Below are 25,632 nucleotides of genomic sequence, written 5' to 3'. Positions count from 1 at the left end.
ACCCCCCACCATTTCTCCGCTTTCCAATCACAACTTCTCCAATTCACAGCTCGCTAATCATTTGGCCACAGTCGGGGTCAGTCGGGCTATCCCCAGCCACTTTTCACTGAAGAAATTAGCAAAGTGCTGGCAAATGATCCGGAGTTGGCTCCGGGGAATCTGAATGCAACTGCAACTGGGACTGCGAATGGGACACTTTGCAGATGGCCCGTCCAATGAGATCCAATGAGATCCGAGAGGCGAGATGCGGATGCAAGTCATGAATGCCAGCACATTCATGACCAGTGGCACAGAATCCAGTGCCAAAAGCAAAGGGCTGTCCACAATTGATGCCGCAGCTGCTGCTTTTGCTGCAGATCGCAGATCACAGATCACGATGGGCTGTCCGCTCACGCTAATGAATGCTGATGATGACGAAGTGCATGCCTACCATCTCTGCATACACTGCAAACAAAATGTGGTTCATTTGTAAATATGAAAAAACAAACAAGGTTTATTAAAAGATATATAATTAAAAAAAATATTTATCAGCAATTAATGTAATGGTATATAATTCACACAAAAATAATATGGTTTTAAAAATGTTTAAAATAAATCGATCGTTTATAATAAGCCAGTAAAATTTCTTTAACAACTAGCATACCAAACAAATATAACAAACATAAGAAAACATTTTTTTTAATTGATTATTTTACCTTTAAGGGATTAAAGCGAAGTAAATCATTTATAACAAGAAAGAAAGCAAACTTCGGCAAGCCGAAGTTCATATACCCTTGCAGCTATCGTAAGAATTTAATATTTTTGAAAACATTAAAATTATGATTTACTTGCGTATATGTTTAAAAACATTGAAGCTATGACGATTTGCAGCTTAATTATTTGATTGTTCTTTTATATATTTTTATTGTTTGTATGGGAGCTATATGATATAGTCGTCCGATTTTGATGAAATTTTAACCATAATTCTGAAATATTTAACCATTGCTATATGTCGAAGAACTAAAAAAAAAATTAAAAAACAGCAAAGTTATAATTTTTTTCAATTATTTTTCCGATTGTTCCTATGGGAGCTATATGCTATAGTCGTCCGATTTTGATGAAATTTAAACCATAATTCTGAATTATTTAACCATTACTATATGTCGAAGAACTAAACAAAAAATTAAAAAACAGCAAAGTTATAATTTTTTTTCAATTATTTTTCCGATTGTTCCTATGGGAGCTATATGCTATAGTCGTCCGATCCGGCTCGTTCCGACTTATATACTACCTGCAATAGAAAGACAACTTTTGGGAAAGTTTCATGCAGATAGCTTTAAAACTGAGAGACTAGTTTGCATATAAACGGACGGACAGACGGACAGACGGACGGACAGACGGACGGACAGACGGACATGGCTAGATCGACTCTACTAGTGATGCTGATCAAGAATATATATACTTTATAGGGTCGGAAACGTCTCCTTCACTGCGTTGCAAACTTCTGACTGAAATTATAATACCCTCTGATGGCCAGAACTGCATTTACATGCTCGCAGAACCCGTCTTTAGGGTTCTCTCGAGGGAATGTAGATCGGAGATCAGAGATCGGAGATCGGGGACTGGAGATGCTGGGGAGCTAAAAGTGTTGGGCGACTGGGGACCAGAAAAACCTCTTTGATTTGCCATAAGACACTTCCATTCACTGGGATTTCTGTGGTTTATTTATGCATATATATATATGTATGTTGTTCCGGTGCTGAGTAATTTTGTTAGCTATTTGCAATTTCCTGTTAACATTGTCTTACTCAGCACAGATTTTTATCTTGAAGAATCTCAATTCTAAATAACTTTACTCACCTGTTTTATGAGTTCCATAAACAAACGCTGCCAACCAAGAATTCTTGCGATATCATTACTCACGTTGATCTTATTATCTGGCGGCTGGTTTCTTAATAAAGATTATTTAGTCCTTTTTTTGTGTGATACTTTATATATTTATTGAATTGTATAATGTGTTTTTATATACATTTTTACTTTTTAAGCAATTTAATTTAATATTAGACATTTCATAAACAACCCATCTTTCTATTTTTGTGTTACTGTGACTTTACTTTAAGAATTGTACTTTCTCCATTGCCTACCTTTTTTTTTTGAAGAGTTTTTGCACTTTTTTCAATCCCCAAGTTTCTTTTTTGAAATTTAGAAAACTGATACTTTTTTTCCTCTTTCTCTAAATTGGCTTTTAGCTAAATATGTTTTAGCCTATGTATTTAAAGTATTTTCCTTTCACCTGGCTGAAATTTGTTGCGCATTCCAAGTGCTTGTTTTAGTCCCTGCCTTCCCAGTTTGAAGGCATTTCCAATTGTTAGGTCCATTTACTTCACTTTTTCGTCCATCAATGGTTTCCATTGGTTTCTTCACCACATTCCTAGTACCCCCCACCATTTCTCCGCTTTCCAATCACAACTTCTCCAATTCACAGCTCGCTAATCATTTGGCCACAGTCGGGGTCAGTCGGGCTATCCCCAGCCACTTTTCACTGAAGAAATTAGCAAAGTGCTGGCAAATGATCCGGAGTTGGCTCCGGGGAATCTGAATGCAACTGCAACTGGGACTGCGAATGGGACACTTTGCAGATGGCCCGTCCAATGAGATCCAATGAGATCCGAGAGGCGAGATGCGGATGCAAGTCATGAATGCCAGCACATTCATGACCAGTGGCACAGAATCCAGTGCCAAAAGCAAAGGGCTGTCCACAATTGATGCCGCAGCTGCTGCTTTTGCTGCAGATCGCAGATCACAGATCACGATGGGCTGTCCGCTCACGCTAATGAATGCTGATGATGACGAAGTGCATGCCTACCATCTCTGCATACACTGCAAACAAAATGTGGTTCATTTGTAAATATGAAAAAACAAACAAGGTTTATTAAAAGATATATAATTAAAAAAAATATTTATCAGCAATTAATGTAATGGTATATAATTCACACAAAAATAATATGGTTTTAAAAATGTTTAAAATAAATCGATCGTTTATAATAAGCCAGTAAAATTTCTTTAACAACTAGCATACCAAACAAATATAACAAACATAAGAAAACATTTTTTTTAATTGATTATTTTACCTTTAAGGGATTAAAGCGAAGTAAATCATTTATAACAAGAAAGAAAGCAAACTTCGGCAAGCCGAAGTTCATATACCCTTGCAGCTATCGTAAGAATTTAATATTTTTGAAAACATTAAAATTATGATTTACTTGCGTATATGTTTAAAAACATTGAAGCTATGACGATTTGCAGCTTAATTATTTGATTGTTCTTTTATATATTTTTATTGTTTGTATGGGAGCTATATGATATAGTCGTCCGATTTTGATGAAATTTTAACCATAATTCTGAAATATTTAACCATTGCTATATGTCGAAGAACTAAAAAAAAAATTAAAAAACAGCAAAGTTATAATTTTTTTCAATTATTTTTCCGATTGTTCCTATGGGAGCTATATGCTATAGTCGTCCGATTTTGATGAAATTTAAACCATAATTCTGAATTATTTAACCATTACTATATGTCGAAGAACTAAACAAAAAATTAAAAAACAGCAAAGTTATAATTTTTTTTCAATTATTTTTCCGATTGTTCCTATGGGAGCTATATGCTATAGTCGTCCGATCCGGCTCGTTCCGACTTATATACTACCTGCAATAGAAAGACAACTTTTGGGAAAGTTTCATGCAGATAGCTTTAAAACTGAGAGACTAGTTTGCATATAAACGGACGGACAGACGGACAGACGGACGGACAGACGGACGGACAGACGGACATGGCTAGATCGACTCTACTAGTGATGCTGATCAAGAATATATATACTTTATAGGGTCGGAAACGTCTCCTTCACTGCGTTGCAAACTTCTGACTGAAATTATAATACCCTCTGCAAGGGTATAAAAATATTACAGCTGAAAATCAACCCATAAAGTGATCTGCAGCATAGTAAAACTTCTCAAACAACTCAAACATACCAATCATAAAATTGTACAATAAAATTATATATATTTTTCCAAATGTTAAGTTAAATAAGTTAAAGGGTGTCTTTTAATGTCTTATAAAAAATTATATATATTTTTTTAACTGAAGTTAATTGTTTGCTATGTTTTCCATTTTTCTTAAGGGCTTATAAGGTGTTCTTTGTTATTATTAATTAATTTTTTTCCTGTGTTTAGTTGGGTAAAGATCGGAAAGAGATAGCAACATGAAGAGTAAGAGAGAGGGAGGGAGATGGATGGTCTTGTCCGGTTGATGTTTTTGCGTGCCGCAATTTCAATTTGTTTGGCCACTTGAGGCTGAGTCTGGGACTGAGGCTGAGGCTTTCCTGCCCCCGAAAACCCCTGTTATCACTCGATTGGCATTTTCCCCGTCTGTCTTTCACTTTTGAGGCCGCCTGGCGATCTGCAGAGCGACTTGCGCAAGCATTTTACTTTATTGGATGGATGCCGACCACTTGAATGGCTCGCTATGGGATCCCCTGTCCCCAAAAGTCCACCCCCCATCCCTCTGGATGCACCTCTTGGAGCCCCCTATATCCCCCATACCCCCGATTTTCCACCATTCGCCTTGACAGCTTGCACTTGAACTAAAATGCCTCAAACTTGCTGCTGCCGTTTAGTTTGTTTTTTCTTTTCCTTTTTTCTTGTTGACAACACACAAATGGAAAGTACAAATAGAAACCGAGCACCGCTTCTTCTTTTATTTTTTTGTATTTTGCTAACGGATTTTTGCCTGCTTGGCTGCATTTCAGTGGCTTAGCCTTGAAAAACATATAAACAGCTGCGGCCAAAATACTAGTAGTGGGACAATGTGAAGTGCTTTAAAATGTTTTTTTATTCAAATATAATGCATACTTAAAAACCTTTGATCCTTGATTTAGTTTCTTAAAGAAAATAAAACAAAATTTACTTTTCAATATACCATACAAATTAAACATTTTTTTTATAAATTTTTGTTTCTATATATATTATCCAATTTTTATTTATTTGCCCCAATTAGTTTTTAGTATTTATTAGCTTTACATTGATTGCCAAACAACTACTAGTATTTTGACCGCAACTGTGCGTGTGTCTTGAGTTGAGATTCGACATACATATTCGATTTGGAGCTGACTGTAAACGGAAATGCATCAAGCCATTTTCTCACCTTGTTTTCTTATATTTTTTTCTCCCCTTTGAATTCAGCTGGATTCATCGTTCTTGTCGTTTGGCCGGCTTTTTATCCGCTTCGTTTTTATCTGACTGACTTGTCACTCTGTAGTTATTGGTCCCAGATCCACAAACCCCCCCCCCCCCCACTTTTACCTCCTCCTCTCACCTGTCCATCAAGGCCTATCTTTTTCAGGTTGGTGCACTGGGGTCTCCAGAGTTATACCTCCATTTACCTTCTGATAAATCCCAACACTTTGCTTCCTCTCACTACCATAAGTTATACACAAGAAAAAATATAACAAAGAGATGAGATCAGCAAAAACTTTAGAAATTACACTACATATCTCTTATAAAGATATTAATATTTATTTATTACGTTTTGTATGTTTTATAATCTCCTAAAAAGCACGACAAGGTTTTATTAACAAAATATAACAAAAATATATATTAAGTTATCTATAATACATTTGAAATTCTCAAGATCAGTAATAAATATCAAAATTCGTCTAAAAATTTATAAATTTGTGTAATAAAATCATAAAGAATATGGCAAAATTATGATAATTTGTAGGACAGTATTTTTCTCAGTTAAGAATTTGATCCACTCTCAAGAGCCTTATTTTCTGTATCTCCCCTTTTATTTTTCCAATTCCAGTTTCAGTTTCGTTGGTTATTCTTGTATTTTGTTCTCGCCGTTGGGCGTTGCACCTTCTGCTGGCATGTCTTGCTCCTCTTCTACTTCTTCTTTGCCTCTACAGATTTTATTTTTTATATAATATGTATTTTCAACGAGCGACTCGCATTCCTTTCATAATTTATCGACAAATTTAACAGGCGCTTTCAAGGTCGCCAAATGTGAAAAGAAGGAATTAGATGACGGGCGTGATAAAGTCGAAGAATAAAGCTGGTTTTTGGATTCTGTGTTCTGTATTTCGCCTCTCTGTTACCTTTCCAACGCCCCCTTTTTATTTTGTTTTTGCTGTCCAGCCAGCTGTGCCAAAATCAACTGACCAACTGACCGAAAATTGTTGCAGACTACTGTTTAATTTCCCCTTTGTTTGCGGCCAATCGAGGGGAAAATCCATCTGAAAGGGAAAATTCAGGGAGGGAGGGGGAAAATGTGTGTGTTCGACACAGACGGAAGCGTCAACATCCATTAGCCACAGGCCAATGAGCCAATTAGCCAACTGCGAGCTATTCAACTGCCACCCCCAAGATCGATGGAAAACATAAACCACTCGAAACCTTTGGCTCAAAATGCAACTCCAGCTACGCCTGCAAAAAAAGCACTGCAAAAAATATTCACATATTAAATATATTTAAGTGCTCAATAAATAAAAGGATTAAATATATGACTTTAGTTTATACATAAACATTTTCGCAAGTGGAGTGCTGCACTTGCAATATAAATGTCTTTTTATAAATTTCTTATATATTTGTTGAATACTAAAAATAAAAGATTTAAAAGTTTGTAACAACCACATAATAAATTATAAAATGAGTAAGGTTTTTAAAATAAATACAAGGTGTTGGTTATTATGATGTCTTCATAAAAAAGTAGAGTTAACTAAATGAAAAAAATAACATTTTAAGCGTAATTATGTATTTATAATAAAACTGTTAAAGTAATTCATATTATTACAAAATAAAAGAAAAATAATATAAGAAAAAACATTAAGAAAGGTTAATTTAAACGCATAAAGGCTGGAAAGACTAGGAATGAAAAGTAGTTGTTTACCCCTTTTGTACTAAATTATGAGTTTTTTTTTAGACGTTTAATTGGAAGACAGTTTTTATTTCTATAGATTCCAGCTCGAGAACGTTTTTAATGACAACTTTTTTCACCGTGTCCCCTGAGGTCCAGCTGTCATCACTTTCGCTGATGCCCGAAGGAAAATCTGGCCAATTACCCGAGGGGCGGAGCTAGGGGGTCCGGGATAGTGATTGTGATTGTGACTTTTTCGAACCTTAGATGGTCAGCTTTAATTAGCAGCCGGCGACAATCGAATCGCTGCGAATCGCAACGAATCGAATCGAATCGGATCGCAATGGATCGATCGCTTGCGCAGTTATTTCATCAATGACATTTAAGGCTTCATTAAAAGTCCTGCAAACGGGCGTGACCTTATTTGGGGCGGAGTGACAGAGACGGGGCGATCCAGGAACCGAAGGGAGTCACATATAAATAGTATTGTATAAAAGGAGGATCTCTAAGGCCGCCGCATAAATTTGATTGGACTCCACTAACGAGCTCAGCGATGGCCGCGTGATATTGCCATTTACCAATTCAATATTTTCTCATGCAAAATTGAAAAAAAAGACGGGAATATATACAGCTATTTGCTCCAGTTTTGCTATCTTATCAGATGATTATGCTTACCTCTATTATGACGGGGATTATAGGACGCCAAAAGTGAGTCAGCTAGCTGCGTGCGTGAGTAATTTTCCACAAAATCTCATCACCCGTAAATAGAACATTCCATTCATGAAAAGCTAATATTGTAAATGGAAAATGATTTTCTCATTAAGTACAAGTGAATCACCACCATAAAGTGAATAAAAAAACATCATCGTCAATATTGTGGTCATCAGCATTATATTTTTATCGTCTCAAAGGGATCTTCTCCTATCTCTGACATTTATGTTATTTTTACCTTATCAACATTTTATTTTTGTCTTATCGCATATATTTATAAATTGCTTTTCTTGATTTGCCAGAACTGACTACATCCCCTTATAGTTTAATTTTGGCTTAATTTTAAACCATTAATTATAATTAATCATAATTATGAATAGAGTTATTTAAGTGGTAAATATATTAAACTTCACTTGGGGGTTGGCATTAATGAATCACATAAAGTTTTTCATAGGGTTAATTTTTATCAAAAACTTATTTATGTATACAATTATTTTTATTATGTGTGAGAATTCCAATAACTTTTTATAATACCCCCTTTAGAAACATGATAACTTATAAATATTTCTGGAACCGTGTCACGTCTTTTTTTGCCATCTCAAAGGAGCAAATTCAGCTAAACATCTTCTGGCTCGGCTCCTTCCAAGCCCCCTTCGAAACCCCCTTTGCCGCCGCCTTTGGCAGCACCATTAAAAATGCAAGTTGCTCTCGGCCAGTTGGCTCCGCTGGGCTGTGTTGTTGGCCAAGGAGCTCGGCTTGGCCACGTTTCGTTAGCCCGTTTCGCTTTTACTTAACATTTGAAGCCTTTGCGCCGCTAATTGGCTGAAAATACCAAAAATGGCAATGCATGACGATTCCTCTGGCAGCAGGAGCAACGGGGATTTCGTGGTAGGATGGTGGGAATGACGGGGAAGAGGCATGTATGTCCATAGTAATCGCTGTTTGGGATGGTCTTTGGTTCAGGCGATAGTTGGATCCTCCTCGCCGATATCCTAGTCCAAATTTGTGTTATAAACATCACACATGTTAGTTGAATCAATCAGAAATTTATGGAATTTGAAATTAATCTAATTAAATAATTAAATATGTTCTTCAAATTTTTACCTCCAGCTAAGCTTCATAAGAATATAGAAAAAAATGCCCATAAAACCCATTTGAATTTTAAACGGAAAAGAAAGATAATCCCTTATATTTTTAAAATGAAATATGTAATAAACATTTTTCTTAAACACCCTAAGTAACTTATTTTAGGGAGTAAATTTATAAGCGTTGTTCAAAATCATGCTTACACTCCCCTATTATTTTAAAAATAAATTTAAAATTAAGCAATCATAAATTAATGTTCTCCCCCGAGATTTTGACTCAAACCTTGGGAATATATATATTTATTGTATATTGAATATATTAAGCACCCAATTATCATAAATGGAATGGGCAATGTCCCCAGGGATTTCAACATAATGTTTAAAGGGTTTTTATCCGCTCCTAATTGACAGTTCCCGCGCCCAATCGCATTTCTTGTGGGCGTATGGATATATATGTACTATAAATAAATAAAATTTATTCACTGTTATCGATTGCGTGGGCAGCAGCACCAGAAGCGTGGGTGCAAAGCTCAAAAAGCCGGCAGCAGTATTCTTCCCTCCAATGCAAAGGAAAACCCGAAACTGGCAAATCGCGAGGCGTGCATCTGCTGCATGCAACTTCGATCTGCGATCCGACGATCAGTGTTGCCACAGAATTAGTCTCTACAAATTAAATTTACTGTCGGTTTTTGCTTGTACAAACGCAATTTTGATGCCGTTATCTTATCCAGGCTAAGATATTGACAGACCTTCGAGCCCTTCAAATGGTATTATCTTAAGATATTGTCACATTCCATGCTATAAGTAAGAGCTTAAAAAATATGAGTTCAATAACAGGTACATAGATACGATTTCAAAAAGAATTTTTTGTAACTTTTTTTCATTAGTTACCATTTCTCGCAATTGGTATTAAAAAAATATTAACGTAAATAAAAATTAAAATTAAATATTACTATAAACGTATACAAAAATTTTCTAATATAATTTTTTTTAAATATAGACGTTTAAAGAAGAGGTTTTATTATTTCAAATAATAGAAAAATATATTTTAGATGTAAAAATATAGTTTTTAAAATTAATATTATCTAAGAATTTTAATATTTAAGAACTTTAATATAATTTAATGCATTTAAATAAGTTTTGTAATTAAGCTACAAAAAAGTTATATACTCAGCACTTTCAGAAGCTTGGCTTTCTTTCTTCTGTGGCTGCTGCAGCTTGTCGTTGTCAATAAAAAAGCGACGGCAAACAATTTAAATTTGAATTTAAATTAGCTTCTGCTGCGACTGCCAGCAACACCAAAAGAAAGATCGAAACATGGGTTAAGGGGGGTTAAAAAAAGAGGCTAAGAGTGGTATGAAAGGGAGCTTTGGACTCCGAGATACATATTTGCATTTGCAAAGCTGTGGTTGTTTTTGAGTTGCTTACTACCTAACATAAAAAAAACAAAATCTTTGCTATTCCAATTATTAATTGAACATTTTTCCCCTCTTCTTTCAGGTATGTACTGCTTAACCCATTAGCTGCAGCTGTGATTAATTAAGGAACAACCGTTGAGATACCTCATTGTGAGTTCAATAACAATGCAATGAATGAGAAACAAAAAAAAAAGTACCGGACCCCACTGACAGTTTGCATTTAAATGTCAATCAGCGGCACACAAATACGCACAATAGAAAGTACTGACAGGGACATGGACATGTCGTTTACTATAGACTCTATTCGAATATTCGAGTAAAGATATACACATATATAAATGAGGAGTGCGGGTGGTGCTGCTCTTAGTGGTAATCGCCACGGTGGTGGTTTCATAAAGTCAACCGCCTAATGCGATTTTGACAAATAAATTCATCAACACATCCGCTGACAACTGGCAGATGAGGCAGCCACACAACAGCTACTACTGCAAATGCAACAGAAATTGCAGTTGCAGTAGCAACATCATGCCCCATTGCACTGGAAGAAAAGTCACGACAAAAACTTTTTAGAAATGTGTGTGTTCGTTGTTATATTAAAACCTTGGGAAGAAATAGTCAACGGATGGAATGTCAGGCATTGGCGAATTCGTCATTAAATTGCCAATCAAATGGCATTCTCAGTTAAAAATTGGTCATAACGTTAATTTTTCGAAAGTCTATTTTGAAAAATCGGTTTTTCTTATTAAAAACAAATAAATGGCTCTAAACCGACTGTAGATGGGTAGTGTAGGTCGCCAGCTGTCCAAAACAGTCACTCTTATGGTTTTACCTCTAATTTTGCCCAAGTTACAACAAAAGGACGCTTTAGGAATTTTTGTATTTGTCAAATCTCCAAAAACCCAAAAAAAAGCACCTAAAATATCGGTTTTTGTATCAAAACCTTGCGAAAAAATGGTCACCAGATGGAATGTCATACATCGGCCAATTCGTCATTAAATTTCCAAACAAATGGCGTTCTCAGTTAAAAATTTTTAAGATTTTCAAATTTTCGAAAAAAATGATGATGTACCCCCTTATCAAAAATGCAAAAATTGGTAATAAAATTAATTTATTCAAAAAATCGATTTTTAGAAATCGGTTTTTGCTTCAAAGCAAAATTTATTGTAATAAACCGGTTTTAGCTGGGTAGTATAGGTCGCCAGCTGTCCAAAACAGTCACTCTTATGGTTCTACCTCTAATTTTGCCCAAGTTACAACAAAAGGACACTTTAGGAATTTTTGTATTTGTTAAATCTCCAAAAACCCAAAAAAAAACACCTAAAATATCGGTTTTTGTATCAAAACCTTGGGAAAAAATGGTCACCAGATGGAATGTCATACATCGGCAAATTCGTCATTAAATTTCCAAACAAATGGCGTTCTCAGTTAAAAATTTTTAAGATTTTCAAATTTTCGGAAAAAATTAAATTATTTTTTCCGAAAATTGGTCATAAAGTTAATTTTTCAAAAATCGATTTTGAAAAATCTGTTTTTGCATCTTAACAATATTGATTTTTCTAAACCGATTGTGGATGGGTAGAATAGGTTGCCAGCTGTGCAAAACAGTCACTTTTATGATTATGAGTCTAATTTTGGCCAAGTTACAAAAAAAATGACTATTTAGGAATTTTGCTCAGTGTTTAACTTCTGCAAAATGTTAACAACGGCAGCAACGGCCAAACGCATTTGAAATTCAAATTTGAGCACCTTTAACGAGCATTCGCTTGGACAGGACAGCAGTTGTGTTGTATCTTTTGGTTTGAGTTTTGTTTGAGTGGTTTTAGTGGGTTGGTGGTTAGGGGGTAGATGGTGGCAGTTGAGGGGGGAGGGGGTGGTGCAGTGGGCTAGCAGCCACTGCGCTTTGTTCGCCATTTATTGTTGTTGGCCTGCCATGTCGACGCTCATCAGGCTGACAGCTCTGGCAGAGCGATAAATTTGCCCAGCACCCAGCGCTCCACCACTGCGCCACCACCGCTACTGCACCACCAAGCCGTTCTGCACCACCGTGCCAAAGCAAAAGCACTCAAATTCCCTGGAAGTTTGGTGGCTCAAGAATTCACAAAGTTAATTGAGCATGCAAAGAGATCACATTCCACGCCTGCAAAGCCCTTTTTTAACACGGGAAGAAAATAACTCAACCTCCTACTAATTTATAGATTTCTACAATACATATTTGTTTTTCATAAATAAAACGGTTTTGTAGTATCACCATCGAGTATTCTAAAAAATAAATATACAATATAAAGAAAATATTAAAATAATTTATTCCAATAACACAATACTTTTGCATATTGTTCTCTGCTAAACAATTATTTAAAAAAATGTAACCCAGAATGATAAACATTTTTGCAAGCTTGTTAGAAAATCGGTTTTTAATGAACAAAATGTAATTTAATATATTTTTAATATTTTAAACTAAACGTACATTGAATTCTTTCCTATGTGGTTCAAATTTTGTTCAGTGTTGAGCTTTATAGCCGTTGCCTGCGATCCGTTGGAGTTTTTAATGTCGTTGTGGGTTCTTTTTGCGCCCCCGACTCGCAGAGTCAACACAAATATACAATTGTACGAGGAAACGTGCAAAACTAACGGACATCTGAATATCGGAGGGCGCGAATAAAGCATTTGTTTGCCTGCATTCGAGAGTTCCAGTATTTCAGTATCTGTGGGGGCGATTCTCAGATAAAGCTTGAAGGCGATCACAGTCACCCATAAAAGTCAGCGGACCTAATGAACTTGCAAATGTTTATGGGGCGATCGGAATTTCCATTGATTTTCAGAGCTGTCAATTTATAGGAATTCGCTTTGATTCCAGATTCAAAGCTTATCGCAGTTCAAAGCAATTCTTGGCCCACACTAAGCAATTTTATGGCTAAGTTGAGATAAGCTATGAATGACAATTTTTGTATTAAGCTGTGCCAGTTTCCAAATGGCATTTCTCTGTAGCTAGCTTAATTATCAACAAAAAGCTCTTTGATTTTGCTATTGAGATTGGTTTAATTTGAAAGCTCGAATATAATTTAATCTCCAAATTTAAAGAAAATCGTTAAATCATTTATAAATATAAAGAGCTAGACTTTTAAATACATTTCCTGTAGACCTTTAAATTTGTAATACACATCCCAATGTCAACAAACAAAAGCCCCAAAACTTTCTGAATCAGATCTCTTGTTTGGTAGTTTCCCAAGTGGAGGGCAACTAAAAACCAAAGCAAAAACAAATCGAATCGCATCGAATTCAAAATTGATTGCCTCCTCCGGATGCGATGAATTTCGAATGATCGCAGCAACAACTGACAAAGGGCCCTCGAAAAATAAACATCTGCAAAGGCATAGCAATAGACACACTTGAGCATTCCATATTCCATCCATAAAATGAGGCGATACGGATTAGAGTTCAATCGCGATGGACATAACAATTATGAATACTCCGCATCCAATGGAATTATTCGTTTTTGCCTTTCACCCACTGATAGTGGCTATCAGAAAAACACAAAAAAAGTTCAACCGCATGGCCCCCAAATGACTGACCCACTTACAATACGAAAAGAGGGACCAGGAAGTATCTGGGATGCATTTCTATATTCTATATCTATTCGGCAGATGTTGCCCTAGCCCTCTGCTCCAATTTTGTTAGCTCGTAAAGTGTAGGCTAGATAACATGTGCATACAAGAACTTATTGAAATAATATTTATTTAATAAGTTAATTTATGGATACGTGTTATTTGCATATTAAAAAAAAAATCATTTATTATTGGTTTTTATCAAAATATAATTGATATTAATCAGAACATACCAAAAAAGTGTATAAATAAATATATCTAATTTTAAAATGGTTTTTGTCATTGAAAAGGCATAAAAAAGGTATAAGAAAACATTCATGTTATATCGGGTTTTGGTGTTGTGGCATATTATCAAGAAAAAGATCTACATAACACATATGTATCTGGGGTTTTTAATTTTTGAAGTTGAGGTTTTTGTTTGAACAGCTGCCAACTCTCACATGCAATCTTTTCTTTTCTCTCTCTCTGATAGTGTTTTGGGTTTTTAGCACTTCCGATAAGGGAAATCAAAATATTGCGTGCAAACAGTATTTAATATCCAGTTTATATGTAAATAAGAACAAAACGCTGATAAATTTGCTTAGTAGAAAAACCCAAATTGAATACTTAAAGAGGTATCTAGAAAATCAAAACCTTTTTTTAATAAATGTGCAAATTCTGAGAAATATTTTCTTGTGTAAATTAAGACATATTATTTAAAAAATATTTTTGTTTAATATACATATATATATATACATATATAAGAAAGTTCCTTTCATACCCGAACATTTTTAGGTAGACAAAAGGAGAATTATTTTGGAGAAGTTACCTAAGCTTACCTGGGAAACAAAATCACCCACAAAATTTAGTTTCCATAATCAGAGGCACAGAAAGCATGTCGGAAGAAAGTTCACAGAGCGAAAGTGGAAGTGGGAGCGGAAGTGAGAGTGAGGAGGGACCGGAAACGGATGTGGAGCTGGCCAGGAACAGGACCTCCTCTACGGACGATCTGAAGAGCAACGATTGGCTGAGCCTGCACCACTTTGCACCCGGTGCCGAAGAACCACTGCTCAGCGTCTTCTCGCGCTTTTGCTCAGTGTATGCGTATCGCCAGCGGGAGAAGGGTCTGGAGCTGCAATTCACCTCCGCGGAGCACCTGCAATCCGGTGTCCTGATGGCCAAGCGCCTGGTGGTCGGTAGGATGCAGCTACGCTGGCATGTGGGTCGCCTCAACCAGGATCCCGGATCTGGTCCTTCTCAAAATACCCGGAGCCAAGCCGGCGAACTTGGTGTCTTCGGCAAATTGCGAAGGGCATTTGTCAACTACTTTAAGTAGTAACAGTTCTGTTTGAAAAACTCTCCATACTTTTGTTTCGTGTTAGTTATTTAAATTTAAATGCCATGCGAAGACATTAAATATGAACATTCCAAGCTTGTGAGTTTTTAACATAGCACACAGTAAAACTGTTCCTACTTATGGAAATTAATTATTCAATGCAGTATAGTTCTTTCGGTTCATAGATTATACAATTTTTTTGAAACTCTGAGAAATAATAAAAATAAATTACATTTTAATTCCCAAAAGAATGCATTTTTTATAGTTCTTTATTTATGTTATATTTATAATATTTTAGCAATTCTGAGAATTTCTGTAGAACCTGTTTTCCCTTATTTTGCTTATGGTAATAAATCCTAAAAAACTTTTATATATATGATAATATATTTTTGATCACATATTTGCAATCAATCCAATCTTGATTAATAAAAGCCGAGTACATTTACATATATACTTGATCCCATATTTTAAAGCAATTCACAGAAAATATTCTTTAAAACTTTTTCTTTAAATTGCATATACATTAAGTAACTGGTTTTGTGATCAATCAATTTATCTGTTCACACATTTTCAAGTCCCTTGAGTACTTAAGTCCTAAGATTTTTATACGGGTTTTTCGGGCACCCAAATGTATGCAAAAGTGGTCCCTTTGGTGGAATCAAAACAAATCCCTTTCAATTGCCAGCCAAGGCCCGAAATTAAAATATGACTTCCACCCACATAATCCATTTAATTTTGCGACTAAAAATCAACATAACTTATGCACCATTCAATATGGAAATTTGAGACCCAGACAACATGTTGCTGATCACATAAAAGTCTCGCCAACCCAGCCACCCCATCCCAATTTCACCTCCCGCAGAGGCCCACATAAGGCCAAAATTAAATGGAAATTAAAAAAAATAAAAAAAAACGAAAAATTTGAAACAACAAAAACCAGCCATAAATAAAATGCTCATATTGCGGAGTCTTCAATTAAAACTCATTAACATAATGGCCTAAAACAGCACTCGACTAACTGCTGCTGAATGTGACAAAAATAAAGCAATAACATTAGGGATGGGGGGAGGAGGGGGTTTGTCTGGAGGGGGGTGGCCTGCCTTCAAAGTGAATTTACTTGTCAGTGTCGACGCATGTAATTTATGCAAATTTTATGCGCACACCACCAAAAAGCGAAGCACCAAAAAAAAATAAAAATTTACTACAGCCAGCGAAAAACTGACAAAGACGGCGAAAAACAAGAAAATAAAAACATTGAACGCAAAGCACGCAGAATTGTTGTGTTTCTTTGTTTTGTTGCTGTTTTTTTTGTTTAGGAGGGGGGGAGGGGTGTGTCTTTTCATTTTAGTTTATGGCGACATAATTAAAATTTATACGACTTACAGCCCGCATTTACAGTGAATGACCCCTTTTTGTAGGCCATTACAGTGATAACACAGCGATAGTACGCCCTATGTCATCGATCATGCTTTATCTTATCAAAGTAGGTAACACCACATTATCGAATATGAAGTTATCATTGGCTAAATATGATTTTCACGGTTTTAATGTTAAATATTTTATATTTTTTTACTTTCAAGTGTTGCTTTCGGGCATTTCGAATTGTTTTTTCTGTTTTATTTTACAAATTTATTGTTTTCTTTTAGAATTTTAGTTTATTTGTATTTGCTGTAGAAAGTACGTTTTTAACTTCAAGGTTCAACATTATATATATTTGTTTGATATATTATTATATAAAATATATGATTTCTAAAAATTAATTCATTGAACTCAAAAGTATGACCTACAGAAAGATGTTATATTGAATTATCAATTTATTATCCCAATTTTGGTCTACCTGATTGTTTGGCTTGGCTAGAGCCCACTGTATCTAAATGTGAAGCGACAAAAATTATGTCAAATTATTAGCAAACATTTGAAATTTTGGGCCTCCTCCTTGTTGCCCCCTCTCTTTCGCTCCTACCCCATCTTTTTGGGGCACGATGCCTCGCTCCTTCTCTTTCCCACCCTCCACTTTTCTCCGTGTGTGGCCGTTCATGTCAGCCGGCGGCATCTCCCTCTCACTCACTCCTCTGCCCCCTTCCTCCCGCACAATTCTTTCAAATTCAAATCTAAAGCCAGACAAAAACAACACTAAATTATGAAGGAGAATTCTGCATGACAAATGCACGGAAAACAACACAACAAGCATGTAAAATAAAAATTAGTAATTATTACAAAAGTGTATCGATTCAATCTGATTTATCCTAGTTTTGTTGCTATAGAAAGTGGTATGATTAAAATGTCATAAGGCAAGAAAGCACATTTTTCTTTCAGTGTTCTCTGGCCTCTCTTCACCTTCATCTGTTGCTGTTTGTAATTTACCTGCCTGCGAGTTGTTTTGTTTACCTATGCCGGCATTTCCCTCTTCACCGGCTTTTGCTCACCTTTCCCCCATCCCCTTCCCTCCTCGTCCTTCCTATTCCTTTTTCCATTCTCATTCTCTCATCTTTTGCCTCCTCCTTTTTCTACACTGGAAAATAACTTTTCCCAAACCATATTCAATACCATTTGGGTAAATATTGTTATATCAAAATAAATTATGCAAAGATTTCACTTCGTACAAAAAATTCAAATCCCACCATACCTTAAATAATTTTTTATATATTTACAAATCAAAAAATATTTACTTTCCGTGTAGACCCTTCTTCAGTTGCCCTCCACTTAGCGACCGCTATTAAACGTCATTGTCTCCAAGCCTTCTTCGCCTCTTCTCAGCTTCTTGTGTATATATGGATACTTATGCATGGAAGTACATATACGTGTATTTGTTTATGGTGCGGCTTCGTCTTTGTCATGAAAGGATAATAAAAAACGAAATTATGTTTAAATATGGCCGGCCAGTCCCCTCTGTATCTCCATATCTCCTGCCTCACACTCTTTTTTGGGGCATAGGCGTGTTAACGTTTTTATTGTCGCCATGTCAGTTCCCATAAATGTGCCAGAAAACACCCGTATTGAAAAAACGTACATGCCGATATATACCCAACCTTGACCTGTCCCCCGGATTTTCTTCTTCATCTCTCTTAAATTTATTAGCTTGGATTGCTTATTTAAATCTTATTTAATTGGTAATTCCTGTTATATAAATAATAGAAGATCTGTAAAATTGGGTTTAAAAAGGGTATTTCTTTCTTTTTTTAACTTTAAAAAAGAATAAACCAGAAATACAAGACAGAAATGTTTATTTGAAAAAAAACTAGGGATTCTGCCTTGCTAATAAATAAAAATGTATAATCTACTAAGAGATTCAAATCCTTTGGCAGGAATTTACATGGAAAACTTAGAAAACTAGAGAACTAAGTCCCCTAAGAAGATCACAGCCAACAGGTTACCATCGATTAATTGACTTCGATTAATAGAAGCACACTGTAATCTCCTAATCTCCTAATCTCTCTTCCGTATTGGATTGCTTCCATTAACCGGCAAGCGATATTTATCGTTCAGTTTATCGAATTAATCAAGCATCCTCCTCCTTCCTACTATTTCCCCTTCTCAAAAACTCTTGATCTTTGCTAGGCCTCCGGGAACAACAATTTGTTTACCAACAATTTATGAGCGGAGCAAGCAAAAGTCAAATATAGGAAATATATAGAAGTACAGTCTTTCTTCAATAGGTTGAAATCTATGGAATTTGAAGGTATATAAATTTAATTAGCCCTTTTTAATTTGATTGCCAAGAACTAATATTTTATCTATTACCTAACATTTAATGGTATTTTTATTTAAATTATATATTTCCATACTTGAGCGCATGTTGGGGGAGTAAACACTGTAGAGATCAAGTCAAGCCCGAAGCTGCGCATGCGCATTTGCCAGAGACAAATTTCCGAACGCTGATCCAACCGCTTGACCTTGCCATCAATTCTCATAATGGAAATGGCTTGCGAGTCCGGGGGAAATGGAAATGAATTGAAACTGCTGGGCCGCTTTTTCCCAACAACAACAAAAACGAGAATATCCAAATACAAAACGCAATAAGCTGCAAAGCCGCGGGCCAATTTGTGCTACTTGGGTTACGTTGATGGATCAAGGGGCTGTGGATCCCAGAGTTGCACTGGGAAAAAATGTCATAAAAATTAAATTAAGAAAATGATCTTATTTAAACATCAAAATGGACTTAACTTTTAAACAATAAATTTTAAGCTTTATTGCTAAAGTTCTACAAGGTTCTGTACTTCGTGTCCCATTAAAGTAAAAATAGAATTTATAGAGTTGCATTCAAAAATGTTAAGCCCAAAACTTATTATTGAAGTTGATAATAAGTTTACTCAAACTAAGGTGGCGCAGCAGAATTTTTCTCAGTGCAGATGGGCGAATGTATCGATGGTCGGTTGGTGGTTTGGTTCGATGGCTATCTGGGCTCGGTGGGTAGGCGGTAAAGCGGGCTACCGCGGCAATTTAACGCTCCAGTGGTTACACACATACCATATTAACCATATGAACCATATGTAGATCAGCGAGATATATAGTAACATATATGCGAGCAAACATCTGCATCTGTGTTGACCCACAATTAATCAGAGCCGCACAGCTGCGGACAACGCACGAATTTTGGGCAGAGTTATCAGTTAACACTAGGCTGCATTTCCTGTATCAATTTCCCATTCGGCTGGCCAAATTAACGAGCCGTGAGCGATGACCCAATCAAATGTGGAACGAGGTTGGGCTTGGGCCAACGAAATGCACAGATCGTTCATTTTCCCAGAGCGTTTTTTTTAGACCTTACCCTTATTTAATTTTGGCTTAATTTGGCCAGTCATTAATAAATATTTTTTTGACCAAAAATAGGTTGGTTAACTCAAAACAAATGTTAAGAACTATTTTTAAATATTTAACAACTCAAAATTTGATGCTGTATGAATTAATTAATATCTATTGTTATTTTAATTCGTGCACATTTAATCTAGTAGAACACAATACAATAGGTAGCACTCGAAAGGGTCCAAAGCCCATTCAAATGGTAATTATAAAAAAAAACATAACAATGGACACATGTTATTAAATTTTTTAGAAATATTGTGTTTAGGAGCTTTTTTTAAAGCTTTATTAAATAAAATACAATTTTAGCAACATTTCTAACCAAACAAAAACGTATCTTTTGTGTAAATTAAGTGATTATTCAAAGTATAGGACATTTCGGCCTTTTAGTTGAGACTTTTCTTGTCAGATTTTTTGGAAAGTTTCCGCACTTTTCAGCGGCGCCATCGAAGGCGTCATCAACTTGACCAGATTCCCACTTTGGTTTGGTTTGGGTTGGTTTTTTTGTGGCGTCTAGTTCTGCGAGTTAATGGACACATTATGTGCTTGACCAATAGCGGAAACGCGTGCCTGCCTCCCATTATGGATTTAGATTTAGATTTGGATTTGGATTTGGCTGTGTGCAAATTGAAACATCCGCGGATGTTAGCTAATGGCATCTGATATCTATAACCGGAGCTGCACAACAAAACAAATGATTAACAGCCCGAAAAAAACGAACAAGAACCCTTGAGGGCTATGAATTTCCCTGCGATTTTTGGGCATGACTTCATTCGGACAAGTAATCTCAGCGGCTTTTTTTGGACACGCGCGTCATGGCGACACCTTGACATGCCACGCCCACCCAAACATCGCCGCCCCTCCCTCTCCACCCGAAACAACGGATGACTTAACCAAATCCCATCAAATTATGCGCATTTGGTGACTGCCCGTCTTGAATTTTAAGCTGACCCCTCCACCCAAAAAAAAACAATTTATATACATAAACACCAAAATGAAAGAAAACCCGAAAACCGACAAATTTATTGAAGTATGTTTTTCGCTGTCGTATGTCGTTTGTCGGATGTATTTTGTAGTTTCTGAAGTGACAAATCTCGCGGGTTATTGGGTTGGGTTAGGTTACGTCGAGTGTTGAGGGATTAGATGATGGAAGGCCGTACTCTGCAGAACGGATTCGAGTAATATGCAGCGGAATAAAACGGGAGTGGCATATGTTGGTTGGGTTAGGTTGATCGGAACAATAGGAAATCAAATGCCTCGAAATGCACAAGAACGAAATATGAAGACCGACATAAATGCTGTAATGGTTTTAATAACATTTTTCCTGGGAATGGAATGGCAAGCAACAGGAGATCTTTAATAAAAAAATTGTATTTAAAAACAATGAGAAAGCAAAAAGAAAAAAAATGGAATGTGAAAAAAATAAAATTAAATTAAATTAAATTAAATTAAATAAGAGTGTTTTAAAGTTTTCTTTCTTCCATTACCCATAGTTCCCTATATTTGCTGAAAAATATTTAATGAAACAGGAGTGTCTTAAATTATGTTAGTAAATATATTTAAATATTTTTATTTTTCTAAATTTTCCTTCTTCCATTACCCATATATTCCCCGCCTTGAGACCCACAAACTTGATGGATAGCTTTGACATTGAGCCGATGGTGCGAGTGTCAATCGTCATTGCCGTTGACGTTGTCGACTTAATGCGCAAATTGAATTAGGCAATGGTAATTCAGTTGCTTCTGTTGCTATTGTTGCCGGCTTTCAGTATTCGTAATTTGATTTTTGGTCACTTTGGCTGTCAGTTTACTGGCCCCCCGGCCCAAAAGAGTGGGCAATCGATGGACAATCGCTTTCCAATTTGACGCAAATGCTGCTGGTGGCTGAACCTCAACACATCCTCCTCCTCTACTGGTAGTACTTTATTTATTTCCACTTTTCAAGACAGCTGCAGGTAAACGACACCGCGTGTCGCCTATCTTCGATTCCGATCGGACAGGTAACAAGAGTTCAGTTCAGTTCAGGTAGAGAAGTAGAGAACTAGAGACCCATCTAACCATCTCGTCCCCCGATAACTTCATCCTGTCGCAGCAGGAAGTATCCTGCGAATCACGCATCTCACACTCTCCGCCGATTTCCCCTTAAACTCAAAAAAATCCTCGAGGAATCGAGAAGGACGTGACTAACGCCGGTTGGCCTACGGGCGTAGGCATAATTAGGTCCGAATAACATCACCTGGCGACACCTCAGCACAATCACCTCGGGGCAAACAACGCATTGCAAATATCAAATACGCGATAGCCCACAAACTGAGCAAAAAATACGACTTACAAATCAAAAGGATTTTCTTCCAGCTGCAGCGATGTTAATTATACATGATTATACAAATAATTCCTACTTGTTACTTTAAAAATTGGTTAATATATAACCATATAAATAATATTTTTAATAACTCAAAAGTTTTGGAATAAAGCTGGAAACAAAGAAAATACTTAAATGGCATATAAATATTTAGGAAACAAATACTGGAAAAATACAATTTTTGTTTGCGAATTTCAGACAGCTTACCTCAAGAATAGAGAAAAATGAACCACATTGTAAAATCTAGTCACTTTTAATTAATAGCATTCACATCTTATCTCAAGTAGTTTTCCAAATAAAATGGTCAGACCGAATGCGAAATCGGAACGGCATCCGATGGCCGGAAACAGATCGATCCTAGAGGGTGTTCCAAACAGATGAGCCATCCCACTACCACTCATATACCATACACCATATACCATATTTGTCTCCAGCAGATCCATAAATATTTACACCGCCAATGGAGTGAGGGGGTTCAGTTGCCGGGGTCACGGGGAGACGAAAATGAATTGAATTTTTGTGGCTGGTTTTGGGGTAGACAAATGATAATAAATAAATATGCTGAGGAGTGGGTTTTGAACGATGCTGCACCACTTAGGGAAAAATATTGGGGATTGGGGATTGAGCGATGGTGAGGGCGAGGGCGAACACTTGGGAACACTTGTGATAATCATGACTAATAAGATACACAAACAGAAGAAAACGACTCTGAGCAACCGAAAAAATAAGAAAAGAAGGCAAACACAGCTGGACCAAAAAGGGGCTCCCAAGTCAGACAACAAAGTATGTACTCAAAATTGTGGCAAATGCAATTCGGGGAGTAACTTCTGTGGAACGGGGCAACGAAAATAAGTCTGAAGTTAAGCCAATTTTTATAGAAATAAAAATCGAAGAGTGTGCAAGTGGAAAAGACAACTATAGATATTTTAAGCTCATTTAAAGTTGAAATTAAAAATTAAAAACCTCAGCCTGTTTTTAATATATATATAAACCAGATTTCTTTTTGCTCCGATAGATTCTTAAAACATTGTATGAATATTGGTTGAATTGTTTTCCAGAAAGAGCACATTGAATACAAAATTTAATGAAGAACTACAAAGTACTCAATTCATATTTATTCGTTACTCATCACAAGGAACTTTACCTATCTTGCAAAGAGAAGGTTCGCGATAAATTAGTACAAACAAAACTAACTTACTCATAATGAAACAAAGCTTTAAATCAGCATTAGATACATGTTCCTTGAGAGGCTTAGTTATATTTTAATTACAAAATTTTTCATATTTTCTTCAATAAAAAAAAGGGCTCATTTACTCTTTTTATACCCCCCATATCTGCTTTCTTTATGGTTAAATAATAATTGAATTTTTCTATTAGAGTCAAGACATGAAGAGATCCCCTTCCAAAGGCCTTTCTTCGTTTTTTATTCCATCAAACAATCAAATTCTCACAAGAGACTCTCCAGCTGCGGGTGATGGTTGGGGGTGCATATATAGATGGATGGATGGATTGGATGGATTGAATGGATTGCAGAGGGGTTGGCCTGAGAGGGGGTTTGTAATAGCCACTTGAAAGGGTTTTCGAGACCCCGGCAATTGAGGCGACACGCGCGACGCCTTAAAGCGGCAATTAATGCTCAAATTTAATTAAATGCATTCTAACCAGTCGTCGCCAGTGCACTGCATCACCCCCACCCCACATGCACTATACTTTCTAGATCCAGATACAGATCCACCACCAAAAGTTAAAACTAGAAGTTCAGCGTCATTGGATTTTAATTGCATGCGGTCCAGCAAGTGGAGCAGTCTTTACACCGAGAACAAATATTTTCATAGTCATTTATTAAGTCTTAGTTTTTCAAAATAAAGAGGAAATTTTTTTGACAAAGGTATATATGTACCTAAAATATTTATGTGATAAATATGATGAATTTATTAAATAATTATTAATTTTATAGCTGAAAGGAAGCACTCTGTACTCTTAAATTTATATAAAAATCAATCCTAAGAGCTTTTTTCTTTAATTCAAAATTGATATATGTACATACAGTGGGCAAGAGAAGTCCACTGAAACTTCAGATAAATTTTATTTTTATATATGTATATATTTTTATAAATATGTTTTTAGAATGGGAATGCTTATGCAAGACTTAAATCTAAATTAAACTATTTTTAGCAGTTTTTTTTTCAGAGTATTCTCATTTGTTCGACTTCACGATAATTGAGGGGATCAATCCCCATCCTAAGCCCCCTTGGCACCCCATTTCCCCCGACTTCCCCGCTAATTGATAAGCTAAGTGGCAAGTGCCATAAAAACAAACTCGCTCCAGAATCCGAGCAGACCGAAAATATATATAAAAAAATCAAATAGCTCCGTTTTCCAAGTTCCACCGCCCACTTCACTTCACTGCACTGGCTTCTCTACGAAATCAAAATTCCGGCTAGATCATTAGGGCTGTTTTATGGACTCGGGCAATGTCAAAAGATTTACAGCCAGCGGCGTTTGGTGACCAGATTTATGTGACTCGTGTTTTATTTCCCTTACCAGATCTCCATCACCTCGGGGAAAATGCAGGCACCTGTTCAATGAGCAGCCTCGGAAAAGCGGAGGAAAAGAGAGTCATTCGACAGCGGGTCAAAAGCAAAGCCGGCCATAAAACCGACTAAAATGAGGCAGGGTCAGGCCAGGTCGGTGGGTTAGCATCTTAAGTCTTCTTTTTTTTTTTTGTGTGCTGTTGGGTCTGTTGCAATGCGAGTGTCAGCGTTAATGACCACAAGACAAACACGTGAAAAATATGGGTAGCGGCGGAGAGAGATCAGGTCTTAACCTGGCCCGAAAAACTCGGACTGGGTCTTGATCTAGTTTTCTTGCTTCATTAGTGGCCCTGTTTTGAAGTGGAAGTTCACAGCCAACAGGTTCTTCGCTTTTCGGAATAAAACTACATTTTAACTTAGTTATCGGAATGTCTTAGGGGGGTTACATCATTCAAACTGAATAAAAATCGCCCAAAAATATGTTTCAAACGTATGACAGTTTTTTTGGGACACCACCATTTTAAAATACAGTTTTTGGTATATTTGTATGTCGTTCTAAGAAAGGCAACTGATAAGAGAATATCTACAATTTACATAGCCTTCATCAAAAGTCTATCTATTCGATAAAATATTTAATTGAACGCATAACTTATTTGAACTAATGTTTAAGTTTTTGTCTTAAAGATTTTTTTACATTTAAAAACATTTTTAATAAATTGGGTTTTGTGTCTTAAAGAAAATGTTATTCATCATTTTAATCTGTTTTAATATGACTTTGTATCCCACTAATAACTCGTGAGTATCTCTGGATTTTTGTGGTTTAAAGACCGCCAAACCGGTAAATGTGTCAATTGTGAGGCGACAAAACCGATAACTTGGAGTAAGCCCATGAGCAACGGTTCCTTCTCCTTCTCCTT

General features: G+C 36.2%; 2 protein-coding genes across 6 annotated transcripts in view; both read left to right on the top strand.

Annotated features, from left to right (window-relative positions):
- Positions 1-15,115, top strand: part of LOC108138438 — a 32,114-nt gene extending 16,999 nt beyond the window's left edge. For 2 of the 4 annotated variants that reach the window (XM_041710898.1, XM_041710899.1), the window contains exons 2-3: positions 10,186-10,253; positions 14,480-15,115. In XM_041710898.1, coding sequence (XP_041566832.1) covers positions 14,580-15,020 — 441 coding nt within the window. In that variant the 5' untranslated portion in view covers positions 10,186-10,253; positions 14,480-14,579 and the 3' untranslated portion in view covers positions 15,021-15,115. The remainder of the gene's footprint in view (positions 1-10,185; positions 10,254-14,479) is intronic. The other 2 variants (XM_041710901.1, XM_041710900.1) reach the window with 1 other exon arrangement.
- The window catches only part of LOC108138410 (integrin alpha-PS1), a 56,059-nt gene that overhangs the window by 16,164 nt on the left and 14,263 nt on the right, over positions 1-25,632 (top strand). The gene's annotated exons all lie outside the window — the stretch shown is intronic.

This window comes from Drosophila elegans, unplaced genomic scaffold, assembly GCF_018152505.1.
Source record: "Drosophila elegans isolate 14027-0461.03 unplaced genomic scaffold, ASM1815250v1 contig_149, whole genome shotgun sequence".
Lineage (NCBI taxonomy): Eukaryota > Metazoa > Arthropoda > Insecta > Diptera > Drosophilidae > Drosophila > Drosophila elegans.
The sequence above is the reverse complement of the archived record's forward strand: the minus strand, read 5'-3'. Positions and strand labels throughout refer to the sequence as shown.